This window comes from Melitaea cinxia, chromosome 28, assembly GCF_905220565.1.
Source record: "Melitaea cinxia chromosome 28, ilMelCinx1.1, whole genome shotgun sequence".
Lineage (NCBI taxonomy): Eukaryota > Metazoa > Arthropoda > Insecta > Lepidoptera > Nymphalidae > Melitaea > Melitaea cinxia.
In genome coordinates, this window is record NC_059421.1 from 3,243,104 (window position 1) to 3,260,359 (window position 17,256).

The window sequence follows — 17,256 nt, forward strand, 5'->3', positions numbered from 1 at the left end:
TAATTTTATTAAACTTCTTGATGTTTTTAATAAGGACGATGAGCGTATATTTAATAATAGTCCTGCTACTTGAAAACCGATAAAGCGCTTTGGAAAAAGAACATTTTTCAGAATATCTTATGCGCTAGGAATATTGGAGTAGCGTAGGGGTGGGGAGAGGGCATTGCCTCGGGTGGCATAAGAAAGGGGCAGTGCAATTTGTTCAGTAAAATTTTGAGATTTAAAAAAAACCGCTGTGGTTTAGTGGCGCGAGAAGTCGCCTAAAACACCGACAGTTTGCGGGTTGGATCCCGCTCGGGATGGATATTTGTTATACAAATATTTTTTCCGGTCTGGTTGTTAGTCTTTGTGGTTTTACTCGTCGTGTCTTAGAGAGCACGTTAAGCTGTTGGTTCCGGTTGTTATCTTAAATACCTGATTCGATCGTTATTCAGAGTCGGGAACATATCTGCCAAAGAGCAGTGGAGCAGCGAGGTGGATTAAGCTCCAATCCTAATAAATGGAGAAAGCCTATGCCCAGCAGTGGGATGTTGGAGACAGAATGCAACATTTTAAAACATAAATTTCCTGTTAGTTTCTTATCCAATTTTCTCTCATAGATCCAAATTAAAATGAAAATTACACTACTCAGCTAGGTTCGAAAACTATTCTGAGTTATCACGTCGATGTATGTACATATATATGTTCCATTCGAAGCACTAGTATTTTACTTAAACTTTCAATAAGTAACGATTAGTGCCAATTTTCGGTCAAAATTGGAAATAAAATTTGCGCTACGTTACTGGCAGGGAAGGAATTTTATATTTCTTAAAAGTTTTTTTTTTTTTAAATTTGTAAGTAATTGATGGCACACTCCATAGTTACTTGCTATGCAGTAGTAAATGTTGTTTTGTCATGATTCAGGTATAATATCAGATCTCTTTCCACGCGTGGAAATCCCGGTAGTTGACTATGGTATAATGGAGCAGTCTATTAGAAACATGCTTATCAAGAAGGGTTATGACGATCTTTACAGTGCGTATTATCTAAATTATTAATATATTATTATGTAATAATTATAATATTGCGTAATTTACAATTATTGGTGGTTGGTGTTTACATTAGTTGGTGGATTGATATTGATAATTCTAAGCACATATTGATGGCCGCCTTGAATAAGCGTGCAAAAAGTCTTACACGAATTTTTAATTTAATGTTTTGATAGCCTAATTAATCCAACTACGCTGTGCTTTAGACCGCACGACTGAAGTTAAACTTCTTTAGCACCTGCACAATAGGTCTGCATTGTATTGCAGATATACGAAACGTAACTGGCTATGAGAGAAAGAGAGAAAGCAAATGTGAGCTCGCACCTCTCTCTCTTGATCCGTTTGCCTCGCCCGATCACACTTTTCGTAACGCTCTCGTCACGAATTCACCAGCTTACTCCCCAAGTCAAGCGTGCTTAAAGAAGTATTACTTTAAAAATATATTAAAGAAATTAAAAGATATAAATATATTTCAGCATTCATATTCAAAATAATTCAGTTGTATGAGACAACGGTGGTCAGACACGGCTTAATGTTGGTCGGGCCGGCCGGTGTTGGGAAAACCAAGGTAATTTTTCTATAATGTCGTAAACGAACGTATGACTGACATATTTTGTCTGTGTTAGCAAACTGGTTATTTTTAAAACTTAAGTCATCAAACATTTAGCATTATCTGCGACTACTAGCGTAATAAGTAAATATGGTTACGGATAATTAATTACATGTAAAGAAGGTTACATATTAATTTTTTTTAAATTAACATCCACGAATTCGAAATGGCCATGCCTTTTGTTAAACATGCATATAATAGCACAGGTGATTTATCATTAGAACTACAAATCGACAGTCGTTTGACTGCCTAGTAAGGCTAGGAGGTCCGCTAATACAGGTTAATAATATACAAGCGAAAGAAATTATATACAAAAAACTCTCTAACTAGTCCTGGGGGGGATTGGGGATTGGGTCGGCAACGCGCTTGCGATGCTTCTGGTGTTGCAGGCGTCTATAAGCTACGGTAATCGCTTACCATCAGGTGAGCCGTACGCTTGTTTGTCGAACTAGTGATATAAAAAAAAAATCAGTCAAATAGAAAATGTAGTTTAGACGCAAGATCGGGAGAAATTAAGAAATTATAGACATTAACAAAACTTTGTATTTAGTATATTATGCGGATTAATTTAATACTTTTACCTATCATCACCATATTATTCTATGTAATTTTTTTTTTTATATTTCTGACCAAATAATTTTAAAATTTCTAAACCGTCCGAACTGCGTGATAGAGATACATAACTTAAATGTTTATAAATTATTTTAATAATATACGAAAGGGATGTTTATTAAAATGAGTTAATTATACAATACAGTGTTACGAATTCCTCCGAGACGCTCTGACAGCGATAAAGGGCAAGCTGGCCCCCGACGGGTTCCCTTTCACCCCCGTCCACACCTTTGTGGTCAACCCCAAGTCTATCACCATGGGTCAGCTCTATGGGGAATTTGATTTGCAAACTCACGAATGGTGACGTTTTAGCCGTTGTTTCTGTTAGATAACAGTAGGGTAGGTAAGAATTGTAGGTGTGTTTTATGGTTTTCGTAATAAAATGTAAAATGTAATTAAAATTAAAAAACTGAAAATTAGATAAATTGTTATTAGATGTATATTTTTATTTGTACGAAATAAATAAATGTACTAATTAGTGGTGACATTATAGCCATTGTTTCTCATAGATAATAATGGGGTTTAGATTTGTTTTTTAGTTTTGTTAGTTAAAATTTAAATTTAGAACAGTTAGTTTTTATGATTATTTTTATATATTACAGTACGTTACATATTTTATATTACTTTCATATTCCATTATTATTTGATAGCTTGAAATATATCAAAGCGATGTTGAGTAGAATCGATGTTTGAAACGTATTAACCTTACGGTGTAATGGAAGTGAATTAGTTTATCAGTTGGTTTGTTGGTTATTAAAAACTGTACGAAAAAAAAAGTATGTATGTACTTATGCACGCACGTAAGAAGTTATACTTCATTGGCTAGCTAACTTCGCGTTGCTAACTTATTCTTCGTTGACTATCTAACTTCAGGGTGTCGGTTTTTTGTAACGTTGTGTGCGCGCGTCGTAATTATTTACTCTTATCATTTTTCCCTAACGCGCAAAAAGAAGAACAACTTCAAAAAGTTCGAATTGTGTATTGATACATTTTAGTTAAGTTGGAAAAAGTATCTCTAATATATAAAATTCTCGTGTCATGGTGTTAAACATTGAACTCCTCCGAAACGGCTCTACCGATTTTAATAAAATTTTGTGGGCATATCGGGTAGGTCTGAGAATCGGCCAACATCTATTTTTCATACCCCTAAGGTAAAGGGGGGGGATTAAGCGGGTTAGTAACATATATGGCAAAGAAACGTTTGCGGGGTTAGCTAGTTTTCATACTTACAGATTCGAGGCCTAATGTTATATAGTCTAAAACTTTCTACACTAAGCAGGTTACCTAATCTAGAAATATTTTATACCATAATCTGCAGACGACGCGTTGGTGCAACGGTGACAGCACTGGTTTGTGGCTATTGCGCTGGCGATTGCGGGTTCGATCTCCGCACATGACAAACATTTGTATCGGCCATACATATGTTTGCCGTGGTCTGAGTGTTTGTGTAATCCTTGTGGGTCTCCCCACCGAGAGCACGTTAGCCGTCGGTCCCAATTGTTAACCTGTACACCTGATAGCGATCTTTACTTATAGTAGGGAATATTACGCCAACCCGCATTGGAGCAGCGTGGTGGATTAAGCTCTGATTCTTCTCCTACATACGGAAAGAGGCCTATGCCCAGCAGTGGGATATTACAAACTGAAGCGTAAGTGTAAATTTTTTTGTTGCGCTACAGTGTTGCAGACTACAATAGTTGACGGTAACCGCTTACCATCAGGCATCTGAACTCTTGTTTATCACCATACTGTTATAAAAAAAATTGGACTAAAACAAATATTTTATTTTGTTGTCAATTTCTATTGTTTTAAAGAACAACTATATAATGCTACACATAGGACTGATGGTATTCTGTCAAGTTTAGTACGAGCTGGTATAGCGGTGGAAGATATGGACAAGCGCTGGTACGTCTTTGACGGGCCAGTGGATGCAGTATGGATCGAGAATATGAACACCGTATGATTTTTCCTTTTAATTATATTACTGTTCATCACTTCAGCCTGATGCAGTCCAATGGTGGTAGGCCTCCACAAGTTCGTGCCAAAAATGTCGTGAACTCGGGTGTTTTGCCCATAGTCACCACGCTGGGCAGGCGGGTTGTTGACCGCAGTACTGGCTTTGTCGCACCGAAGACGCTGCTGCCCGTCTTCGGCCTGTGTATTTCAAAGCCAGCAGTTGGATGGTTATCCCGCCACCGGCCGGCATTTTAAGTTCCGAGGTGGTAGCGGAACTGTGTTATCCCTTAGTCGCCTCTTACGACACCCACAGGAAGAGAGGGCTATATTCTTACTGTCGTAACCACACAACTAGCCTATAAGTGGTTGTTGCATTTGTGTGTGATGTATTATTTCTCAATGCTAAATATTTATGAATCGGTGTCAACAACTGTTGGCTAACCTAATAAATAAATAAAAAAGTTCAAAGCCACAAAAATATTCACAAAATAATTCAAACTCAGTTTTCTCACTAAATTTACCCTATTTTTAGGTATTGGATGACAATAAAAAGCTCTGTCTATCAAGCGGTGAAATAATGAAACTGACAGATAGACAGAGAATGATATTCGAAGTAGCGGATCTAGCGGTGGCCTCACCCGCCACTGTGTCGCGATGTGGCATGGTGTATCTCGACACTCAGGTTGTAGGTCTTCCACCGCTTGTCAATGCTTGGATGAAGAGTAATTTACCTTCTGTAAGTATATATGTATTTACATTTATTTATTGTAGTATAGAAATTCATAGTGAGATGTTTGGGTGTGTGTGGTTTACATATCAGTGTGTTTGTGCTTGTACGTATGAATATTTGTGTCCATATGTGTCTCTGTGTGCGTGAGTGCAGGTCTCCAATCACTTGTTAATGCTTGGATGAAGATTAATTTACTTTCAGTTATTCTATTTACATCTAATATAGAAAATTTTCCTGTCACGGTGCTTGTTGCCAAACTCCTCCGAAATGGCTGGACCGATTTTAACGAAATTTTGTTTGTATGTTAGGTAGGTCTGAGAATCGGCCAACGTCTAAGGGGTTAATAACATATATGGCATAACAACGTTTGCCGGGTCAGCTAGTTTATTATACTACTGTCTTTGTCTAGGAGTTCCACCCACGTAATCTTCAAATATTTATCAATCCTCAAAAACTTTGATTTATAGTATTAGTAGGAAATAGAAATACTTTGCGTGGGGTTTAAGTGTGTGTAGGATTCGTGTCTGTGTGCGTATACTCGTTCCTAAGTATGTTTGTGTCACAGTTCATCTCTGGGTGCGTTGAGTAATTTACCTTCTGCGAATTTGTCCACATTTAATATACTAAATATAAATATTTGGGTTGAATTAATTGGGCAAGTTCGTGTACATGTGTTTTTGTAGTGTGCTTGTAGTAAAATTAAAACATTATAAAGAAATTAATTTGTAGGTAGTGAGATTTAAAAAAAAATATATATCAACAGTTTAATTTTTTAAAAAGTTTCGAAGAATCATTAATAATTATTTAGCAGTGTACAAAAAGTGCTTAAATTTAAATTTTTACAAAAAATATTTTTTCTTAGTAGATATTAAATAATTTATTGACAGTAAAAACTATCAGTAAATTGTTGAAAAATAATAAAATGATATTATAATCTTAACTTTCAGATAGCTGATAATATACGAAAAATTCTTCCAAAACTCATAACAACATATTTGTATCCAGCACTAACACTTTTACGATCTTCGTTAAATGAAATCGTGACTTCAATAGATTCAGCCCTAGTGCTAAAGTTTCTAGAACTTCTAGACTATAGATTAAGACCGCTCACCGGTAAAGACGACAGACCGCCACCAGGGGCCGCATTTATAGCGATGATGCGTTAGTGTTCATTTTTTCAAGACCCCATCAATTATTTTTTTATTCCATTCCATAAAAAGTTTCACATCTTTACATTGAAAAGTTGTTCTTTTGTTTCCATTTGATGACATATTGGTACATTGGTTACAATATTTCCAAAGTGCGTTGGCAAATATTTGAACAGTTCATGCAGATATTTGTAGTTTTCTGGGCAATTATAAGCGATATGTGTGTTCCTAAATCCCTGACATAGGAATTATGTACTACTGAGATTTATTTAGTGTTAAGAGTTTTATTTGGAATTAATTTTTCCCATATATTTATTCGTTAACTTAATGAAATGGCTTTAACAAAATACCATTATCGCTTCTACAAACATTTTTAGAAAACTTAATACACACTTCATCTATTCTTACTTCTTCATCACTTATGTTTCCTGTAATTACTTATTTATATTTTATAAAGTGTACTGTAGCATTATCAAAATAATTTAAGCCTATTATAACTGCACTATCTTGGTCTGTAGCGAAACTAGCGCCGTGTTGGGTGATATGGTCAGTGATATGGTCGGTCGGAGCCACTTGCGACCACAACGGACGCGCTGTGTTCTCAGACTTTATGCGGAATCTCATGCAGGAGAACGATGCTAAGCCACCGTTCCCTAAAGAAGGCAGAGTTTATGATTACACGTAAGCGTTTGATAATTTTTGAAATTGGTACTACTGGGGCGGATAATAATATTGCAGACCGCCTGAAGTATGCGGTTACCTCAGGTAATGGATGATTGTTAAACCAGGATATCTCCACTATAGATACGACACATTCTAAGAAACCGTGCCAAAGGAACAAAGCACTACTATATGTTAAAACTAAATAGAAAAAAACCTCTCTTTTCTCTACTCTTAATTTATTTTTATCGCAATATTTGAAATGCTTTTTAACATAGTGAACCGGATTATGCCCAGATCTTGCTTGAGGTAATAGAGGAGTGAGACTTTCTAAGGAATTTAAGGAAACTTTTTTACATATTTTGCTGATATATTGACGAATAAACTTTGTAGTATTTGAAATTCATAAATATGGGTTATTTCCAAATTCAAAACTTCTATCTGTACCTCTTACTATGTCCAATCTACTAAGCATACTAAAGCCTACCAAGACAATGAGCTGTTACATTTATTTATTACAAATACATTAAAGTATTAAAATAAACGCCGCGTTGGCGCAACGGTTACAGCTATGGATTGTACTTGTTGCGCTGGCCGTTGCGGGTTCGATCCCCGCACATGACAAACATTTGTATTGGTCATACAAGTGTTTGCCGTGGTCTGGGTGTTTGTGCAGTCCTTGTGGGTCTCCCCACCGTGTCTCGGAGAGCACGTTAAGCCGTCGGTCCCGGTTGTTGTCATGTCCACCTGATAGCGATCGTTACTCATAGTAGGGAATATATCCGCCAACCCGCATTGGAGCAGCGTGGTGGATTAAGCTCTGATCCTTCTCCTACATGGGGAAAGAGGCCTATGCCCAGTAGTGGGATATTACAGGCTGAAGCGTAATAAAATAACACTGACTTGACCAGTACGTTGGCGCAGTTTCAGTGGCAATGCTTTCTGCTTCGGGTGTTTTGGGTTCGATACCTAACCCGAATCTAGGTGTAATATAGATCGACAAAAATGTAGCTATATCAGTTACCTATGACTTTTTACCATAGGAACAGATAACAGTGTGTCTATGTTAAAGATATTTTTTTTTTAAATTTTAAAAACTAATTAGTTTACACGATGGTGGTTTCACCGACCCCACGGATGATGGCGAGCCAGCCAACCCCTACTGGTACAACTGGATGGCTAATCTTGAAGAATATGAAGTTGATCCTGAGTGGCAGTATGCAGGTAATGTTTTACGGACCTCTCTACAATATATATATATATTGTAGAGAGGTCCGTTAAATGCCCTTTATATGCCCTTTATGTGCCCTTTATATATATAAGGATAAATTAATGTTGAGAAAGAAATGTTAAGTTGTTACCGTCGGCCAAGTGCACATTAAAGGAGTTTGTTACTTACTCATTTCCGCACTACCTCCCCAACTCACTAACTTACTAACTAACTCGCTCATCTCTCAGACATCGAAGTCCCGACGCTAGACAACGTCCGCAGCGCGGCTCTGCTCGGCTACAAAATTACCAACTACAACCACGTGCTCTGCGTCGGACCCACTGGGACTGGGAAGACTGTCACTATTACATCAAAGCTATCTCGAGGGCTGCATAAGAAGTTTATTTGTGAATTTTTGGTTTTTTCGGCGAGGACTTCTGCTAATCAAACTCAGGTACTTTTTGATGTTATGACGATACACATTGAAACACACATTACACATTTGAGTCTTCCAAATGTTTTATATTACTTCTAGCTGACCGCGCAAACGTTGTTTTGCCATATATTAATCCCCTTCATCCCCCCTCCCCTTATAACTTAGGGGTATGAAAAATAGACGTTGGCTGATTCTCAGACCTACCTGATATGCACACAAAATTTCATAAAAATCGGTCCAGGCGTTTCGGAGAAGTATTGTAACTAACATAGTGACAGGAGAATTTTGATTTTGTCATAAGATTGAATTCGCTGTCTTGTATATGTTATCAGTAATTTTATATTGTTAAATAAGAAATATACTCCCCCTCTCTTCCCGTGGGTGTCGTAAGAGGTGAATAAGGGATAACACAGTTCCACTACCACCTTGGAATTTAAAAATCGACTGATAGCGGAATAACCATCCAAATACTGGCCTTGAAACACACAGGCCGAAGACGGGCAGCAGCGTCTTCGGTGCGACAAAGCCAGCCCTGCGGTCACCAACCCGCCTGCCCAGCGTGGTGATTATGGGCAACACACATGAGTTCACGTTATTTTTGCCGTAAACTTGTGGAGGCCTATGTCCAGCAGTGGACTGCAATAGGCTGGAATGATGATGATGATGATGAAATAAGAAATAAAAGTTTCTCCCCAATATTCATGAAAAAATCATAAAGCATAACTTTTATAGTAATTAAATAATATTTTAACACGTTTATTACGATGTATTTGATCAGGACGTAATAGACAGTAAATTGGAGCGACGTCGCCGAGGAGTGTTTGGTCCGCCTCCAACGAAGAGACAAGTGTTCTTTATAGACGACCTCAATATGCCCGCTTTGGAAGTTTACGGCGCCCAACCGCCCATCGAACTTCTAAGACAATTTATGGATTTCTCTGGTTATTACTTTAAAATTACAATTGTATACATTACAAGGTATTTTATAATAAATAGAGCAATGCCAGAATCAGATCCTAAAAAAACACAGTTATGATAATCAATCTTTAGAACTTAGAAATTAAATTGTTTGAAGATAACTAAATTTGAAGGTTGGTACGACCGCACCAACATCGGCGAGTTCAAGACGCTCATTGATGTGGGCATGGTGGCCGCCATGGGGCCTCCGGGTGGGGGACGGAACCCTGTCACCATGCGCCTTATGAGGCACTTTCACACCATATCCTTCACGGAGATGGAATACAACAGCAAGGTAAGCGTATATTTATTATTGTCTTTGAATCTCAAATAAGGAAGTAACAAAAATACATATATTTGGCATAGTAACGCATCGGTGGTCTTTTTAAATTTAGACAGCCCAGAAATTACAATTAATAAATAATTTTGTTTGCTCGCAAACGAAAAAAAAACCGACTTCAATTACATCGAAGAGTAATACAACGTAGATCGACGAAAAAATAGTAATACTTTGTTCGTATTCCATATAACGCGACATTATAAAATTGTAGAATTATATAATGTTCTACTGTTATTTCTAACATTTTGTTAGCGATTGTAGGCAGAAATTTCATAAAAGGCCCGTCGTCGATTCGCGCGAAGCGCTGACATCGCTTATTACGGCGGGTTTTTTAGTTGAAGCGGATTTATATTGAATTACGGTTTATGTCTTTTTTATTAAAAATATGTAATGTTCATGTTTTCACACAGCTCCGATGCACGACTGGAGTTTACCCCTTCAGATCAACTGTCTAAATAGGCACAAAAAGGCTTACTAGTCTAAGAAATATATTATTACTATATCAAATTGTAAATAAATGAATGCAATAACGCCATCTATCGGAACCTAATTGCGTTATTAGAAAACGTCTGAACGCCATCTCTAACAAGGTCATTCGTTCAGTAGATTTTACTGTTCAATTTTTTCATTCCGGGGCCTTAAATGAAAATCGATTCTTAAGGAGAAAACTCCAAAAACAGTCAAGTAAATACGCCATATCAGATATAGCTCAAAAAGTTCGAGTCAAATCTTAATTATATTTAAATGGGACCAAATGACAAGCACCACCTATCGATTAAAAAAAGAATCATCGATATCGGTCCACCCAGTAAAATAGTAATGAGGTTAATATAACGTTGGTCGACGTAAAATAGCCAAGTAAATACCCAGTATTAGCGATAACTCAAAAATTAAAAGCTCAAATATATTTATAACGAATAAACTGCTACTCTCTACTCTAGTGGAATATTGTAATTTAATCGATAGTGAACGAAGTAATTTCATAACATTTTGATAGATGGCGTTGTGGCAAAGTATTGAACATGACCACAGTCGTCTTAACATCGTCATGTAAATACGTGTCATCAAAGATTACTCAAAAATTGCTCATTATATCTCAATCATATTTAAAACGGACGACATGACAAGTATTAGCTTTTTATTTATACAAAAAAGATCAAAATCAGTGCACCCAGTAAAAAGATATAACGTATAATACAACGTAGGGTGACGAAAAAACCGTCAAGTAAATACGCAATATTAGATATAACTCACAAATTACGAATCAAATCTCAATTAAATTTGAATGGGACCACGTGACGAATAGTAGCTTTTAATTTATATAAGAAACGTCAAAATCGGTGCACCCAGTAAAAAGTTATGAGGTATAATACAACGTAAGGTGACGAAAATAATGTCAAGTAAATACGCGTTATCAAAGATTAATCAAAAAGTAGTTATCAGATCTCGATAAAATTTATATGTGACCACATGATAAACATCAGCTTTCGATTAAAGTAAAAATTATCAAAATCGATACACCCAGTAAAAAGTTATTGCGGATTTTCAAGAGTTTCTCTCGATTTCTCTGGGATCCCATCATCAGATCCTGGTTTCCTTATCATGGTACCAAACTAGGGATATCCCCTTTCCAACAAAAAAAGAATTATCAAAATCGGTACACCCAGTAGAAAGTTATGTGGTATAATACAACGTAGGTCGACGAAAAAAGCGTCAAGTAAAAACGCATTATTAGATATAATTCGAAAAGTAGTTGTTAGATCTCAAATAAATTTAAATGGGACCAATCGGCACACACCACCTTTCGATTAAAACAAAATTTGTCGAAATCGGTCTACCTGGTCAAAAGTTCTGATGTAACATACATAAAAAAAAAAAAAAAAAAAAAAAAAAAAAAAATACAGTCGAATTGAGAACCTCCTCCTTTTTTGGAAGTCGGTTAAAAAAATAATAACATGTTTAAATAATAAATGCCATGTTTAAATACTTTAGTTTGTTTGTTCATCTTTCTGCATGTTTAACTAAATAAACTAAAGCTACCTGAATTGAAAAATTGAGTATTATTTTCAGTTTCCATTACTTCGTTATCAATTTTCTATCCATTCCAGTATGGGATTTTCAACACGATCTTGAAATCTTGGACTCGCAACTTCAAAGATGTGACCATCCGTGAGGGTGCCTTCCTGAAGAGTTCCATCGAGGTGTTCAGCTCGTTGGTGGAGGAGTTGCTGCCGACGCCCAGCAAGTCGCACTACACGTTCAACCTTCGGGACCTCAGCAAGGTGTTCCAGGGAATGCTCATGATGGACCCGCTTGCCGTTAAGGTTTCTTTATATTATATTTTTGCTTTGTAATCAATACTTATAATAAATAATTGTGTTTGCTCGCAAACGAAAAAAAACCGACTTCAATTACATCGAAGAGTAATACAACGTAGATCGACGAAAAAATAGTCAAGTAACTACGCGTTATCAAAGATTACTCAAAAAGTAGTTATCAAATCTCGATAAAATTTATATGTGACCATATAATAAACATCAGCTTTCAATTAAATTAAAAATCATCAAAATCAGTACACCCAGTAAAAAGTTATTGCAGATTTTCGAGAGTTTCCCTCGTATTTCTCGTATCTCATCATCAGATCTTGGTTTCCTTATCATGATACCAAAGTAGAGATATCCTCTTTCCAATAAAAAAAAATTATCAAAATCGGTACATCCAGTAGAAAGTTATGCAGTAAAATACAAGGTAGGTCGACGAAAAAAGCGTCAAGTAAAAACGCATTATTAGATATAGCTCGAAAAGTAGTTGTTAGATCTCAAATAAATTTAAATGGGACCAATTGGCACACACCACCTTTCGATTAAAAAAAAATTGCCGAAATCGGTCCACACGAGCAAAAGTTCTGATGTAACATACATAAAAAAAATACAGTCGAATTGACAACCTCCTACTTTTTTGGAAGTTGGTTAAAAAGTAACGGTTCGCTGTCTCTACATTTAAGATATATGACAAAAAATATTATTGGGACCTTTATCAACGCAAATAGCACATAAAACAATGATTGTCGGAATTTTTGTCTGTTTGTCTTTTTGTCTGTGCAATTGTGCACTAGTCTCAGAAACGGCTTATCCGATTTAGATGTGGTTTTTACTAATATATCGTGGCAAGCTTAGCTTAATATAGTTGTTTCAAGTCAATAGGTTCATAAATAAAAAAGTTATGCCAATTTAAAGAATCACGTTGAACATGTAAAGTTACTATTCCACGCAGACGAAGTCGAAGCTAGTAATATAATAATTTTGTACGTATATCAGAATTGTATCAAAAAGATTGAAGATTAGAAACGAATAAAAGAGACACTGCTGCTAACATTATATTCTGTTCCAGGACGAAAATGACGTAATAAGACTGTGGTACCACGAACACCAGCGTGTGTACCAAGACCGACTCGTTAACGATGAAGATAGAACTTGGTTTGTCAAGTACGTTTGAAGTTTTAACTCTACATATAGGACACAATCTGGCAGTATATCTAGCAGTATAATGAGATTTATATCGTACCATGAGCAGAAACCACGATTGCTTGATCTTGGTATTGCAGAATATTTGCCTGATTGAGTGAACGAAGGAAATGTTTGGAAGTAATTATCAGAATGTCTACCAATTTGCCGTTAAGGAATTTGCTCAGACTTTTTTTTTATATTCATTTTTTGAATTAACGAGTTACATCGAGGCGTTTAAGTATGTTACAAAATTCTTGATAATACTTGAAACATTTAAATTTGGCATTTTCTAAATAATGTTAGTAGTTTCAAATCTATATTTGCAATGTTTTTATTGATTAATTTATAAGAATATATAGACATAGGGTTTTTTTTGTCTACAATATATATATATATATATATATATATATATATATATATATATATATATATATATATATATATATATATATTTAAACCTAACACCTTATTTCCTAAACACTTTATTTCCTTTTAACTGGCTTCCAAAAAAGGAGGAGGTTCTCAATTCGACTGTATCATCAGAACTTTTGACTGGGTGAACTGATTTCGAGAAAAAAAAAAATTTAATCGAAAGGTGGTGTGTGTCATTTGGTCTCATTTAAATTTATTTGAGATCTACTGAAAAACTACTTTTCGAGTTATATTTATAAGAATATATCATCAAATTGAGAATTTCAACTGCAACTATTAGAAGTTATCTTGGTCTAAAAAGCAATCGGTGAATTAATATTTTTGCAAAGAAATAAATAAAGAATGAGTAGAGCATAAAATACGCGGTTCATATGAATTCTAGTTTACTGAATAAGAAGATTCGTACTGAATTCAATAAGAAGCCATCTGATGTCATCGGTGGAAGGCTGATGCTGTTTGGTGACTTCATGGATATCGGAGCTGACGACAGGAAATATGTTGAGATCACTGATAAGGAAGAGGTTTGATTTGTTTAAAAGTAATCTTGTAGTTTAACAAAAATTGTTTTTAGTTTTTTTTTCGAAATTTTTATCCCTGATGTCATTCATTCATCGTAATTTCGGTTAAATGTTCGGAATAATTTCTCAAAAACGATTTTTTTTAATCTTAGAGTTAGATGTTTTAAGTCAGTAGTGAATATTTAATTTGGGTTGTAACTTTTGGTTAATTTTATTAGTTAGGTAGTGTATTTCTTCCAATGTAATTTTACTCTCTGATAATAGATGACCGCGTTGGCGCAACGGTCACAGCTATGGATTGTACCTGTTGCGCTGGTGGTTGCGGGTTCGATCCCCGCACATGACAAACATTTGTATTGGCCATACAGATGGCCGTGGTCTGGGTGTTTGTGCAGTCCTTGTGGGTCTCCCCACCGTGCCTCGGAGAGCACGTTAAGCCGTCGGTCCCGCTTGTTATCATATACACCTGATAGCGATTGTTACTCATAGTAGGGTATATCCGCCAACCCGCATTGGAGGAGCGTGGTGGATTAAGCTCTGATCCTTCTCCTACATGGGGAAAGAGGCCTATGCCCAGTAGTGGGATATTACAGGCTGAAGCGATAATAGATGACACTATAAGGACATTTATATTATTTTTCAAATGAAATACTTTAAATCTGATGGATATTTTAAAATAATATGCGTAGAGGTTTTTTCGCTAACTTTTCGTTTATTACATTTGAAATCTAATTGTTTGTAAATTTGCATACATATCATGTATTTATATATTTTTTAATTTTCGTTCATTTTCAGTTAATTTACGTTTGTTATTATTAGAAACTCTGAAATATTAATTTTCTCTACCAGCTCGATGAAGTTCTGTCTCACTACCTCAACGAGTACAATCTGTCGTCGACCGCTCCTCTGGATCTGGTTCTGTTTGAGGACGCTGTGGGACATCTCTGTCGATTATCTCGTATTATGAGGCAGCCGATGGCTAACGCCTTGTTACTGGGCATGGGAGGTTCAGGTTAGTTTTAATATCAATATTTTTTATTTTATTTTCGTTTATTCGTTTGGCTAAAAATTATTGTGCGGAGGAGGTAAACATTTATGTACACACACATACATCAGCCTATCGCAGCCCAAGGCTGGACATAGGCCTCCTCAAGTTCCTGCCAAAAATGGCGTGAACTCATGTGTGCTGCTGTTCTTGGCTTTGTCGTACCGGAAACGCTGCTGCCTGACTTCGGTCTGTGTACTTCAAAGAAGATTATGTACAAATGTCCATAAAATTTAACTTGACCGAAATATAAAAGTTATCTAGTCATTTTTTGTATGCCCATAGATAAAATAACCGTTCTAATATTTCACTCTCTCAACAAAAGACTAACTAACTATGAGTTAGAAACTTAACTCCAAAGTCGAATAGCACAAATTTTTATCCAAAGTAACAAAACAGACAAAACCATTTTTTGCGAAGGTTGGAGATCTTGTAAAATTACTGAGTTAAAAATAAACCTAACATTTTCCGTGAAAGTGTTAGAGCCATATCAGAATTACTTAGGTACGTTACTACTACGAGTAGTACCACCAACTACGCTTGTAGTAAGGCTTTGGAGTCAGAGCAAATATGTGTCATCATCATCATCATCATCACCATCATCAGCATCGTCAGCATCATCATCATCATCATATCATCATCATCATCATCATCATCATCATTTCAGCCTATCAGAGTCCACTGCTGGACATAGGCCTCCACAAGTTCGCGCCAAAAATGTCGTGAACTCGGGTGTTTTGCCCATAGTCACCACGCTGGGCAGGCGGGTTAGTGACCGTATCAACCGACCGGTGCAAATATGTGTGCATGCAAACAACCAAAACAATTAACACCATCCCGCGAGTGTTCGAGCCCTTTGCAAACTAGGTTAAAAGTAAACCCAACATTTTTGAAACTCATATTAGAATTACTTATTTAACAATATTCTAGAGTAGAAATATGCAAAATGCTTATATCAAGTAAATTAACCAACCAGGTCGCCAATCCCTGTCCCGACTGGCAGCCAACATGGCCGAACTTCAGTGCACGCAGATAGAAATAACGAAAGCGTACGGTCAGAGCGAGTGGCGGGACGACCTCAAGCAGGCCATGATGAAGGCGGGCGCTGAGAATCGAGGGATTGTTTTCCTTTTCTCTGATGCTCAGGTATATGAAGATTTTTACACACTTGTTTGAAATACATATAATAAAATTGTTGTCGTTTGATGTGTGATTTGTTGTGAATGCGAGGTATTCAGAAAAAAGGTTAAAGGAGAGAGGTGGTAAAAGTATTGGTTTTTGACACAATTTTTTTTAAGTGTGAATTTGGTCTTTATCGAGATAACGATAGTGGTCTAGTAAAGATAATAACTGATGTATATTATTATTTTTTTCTTTTTATACTTCCTTATTTTGTCACTACCAGAGGGGAACTATTGATAGCTTTTTATTTCTATACTATCTTATACATTGCATTTCTCAGCTCTTGTTCCTCCCAAAAAAAAAACCGAAAATAAAATAAAAATAATGTCTATCTACCGAGTGTTAATTTCACTCCTAGAAGATATATGAATTAAACCTACACCAGATTTTTAATAAGACATCCAGGATCACAAGTGTGGAAAGTTTATTTAATTCCACGTAGCGGATTTTGTAAGATGCTGAAACAAATAAACTGACAGACAAACATAAAAAAATAAGTATCTGTTGTAACAGTAAAAACTAAGGCAGAGTTTTTTCTTTATTCAAACCAGAAAAATGTCTGTTCACAAAATTGAATCGATTACAGTTTTATTTAAAGATGGGAGTAACTTAAGATTTCGTAACGTAAGTTCAAAGCTACAAGCGAAATCCAAAGTAAATCTTATTAGAATTACAAGTATTTAAAAAATAATAATAGTCTGAATCTTAACTTTAATCGTTTTCTTTATTGAGGACATCAGAATATTTATTGTAAACAAAATCATGTTTTGTGAATACAAAAGGAGGTCTCAAAGACGAGGCGCTCTAAATCTTTTCGCAAAGGATTCTAATTAGAGTCTCAAAATGATGCTCTGAAGACGTCTGTCACTCGTTTTGTTGTATTCCG

The 17,256-nt window shown here is 36.0% G+C and overlaps 1 protein-coding gene across 1 annotated transcript in view; it reads left to right on the forward strand.

Annotated features, from left to right (window-relative positions):
• LOC123667501 (dynein axonemal heavy chain 1-like) overlaps positions 1 to 17,256 on the forward strand; it is a 103,502-nt gene that overhangs the window by 41,947 nt on the left and 44,299 nt on the right. The window contains exons 38-53 of the mRNA XM_045601392.1: positions 904 to 1,014; positions 1,505 to 1,596; positions 2,396 to 2,550; positions 4,090 to 4,207; positions 4,739 to 4,942; positions 5,884 to 6,097; positions 6,603 to 6,765; positions 7,850 to 7,968; positions 8,203 to 8,408; positions 9,169 to 9,331; positions 9,482 to 9,642; positions 11,796 to 12,011; positions 13,078 to 13,172; positions 14,008 to 14,146; positions 14,993 to 15,155; positions 16,165 to 16,334. Of these exons, the coding sequence (XP_045457348.1) occupies positions 904 to 1,014; positions 1,505 to 1,596; positions 2,396 to 2,550; positions 4,090 to 4,207; positions 4,739 to 4,942; positions 5,884 to 6,097; positions 6,603 to 6,765; positions 7,850 to 7,968; positions 8,203 to 8,408; positions 9,169 to 9,331; positions 9,482 to 9,642; positions 11,796 to 12,011; positions 13,078 to 13,172; positions 14,008 to 14,146; positions 14,993 to 15,155; positions 16,165 to 16,334 (2,489 nt within the window). The remainder of the gene's footprint in view (positions 1 to 903; positions 1,015 to 1,504; positions 1,597 to 2,395; positions 2,551 to 4,089; positions 4,208 to 4,738; positions 4,943 to 5,883; positions 6,098 to 6,602; positions 6,766 to 7,849; positions 7,969 to 8,202; positions 8,409 to 9,168; positions 9,332 to 9,481; positions 9,643 to 11,795; positions 12,012 to 13,077; positions 13,173 to 14,007; positions 14,147 to 14,992; positions 15,156 to 16,164; positions 16,335 to 17,256) is intronic.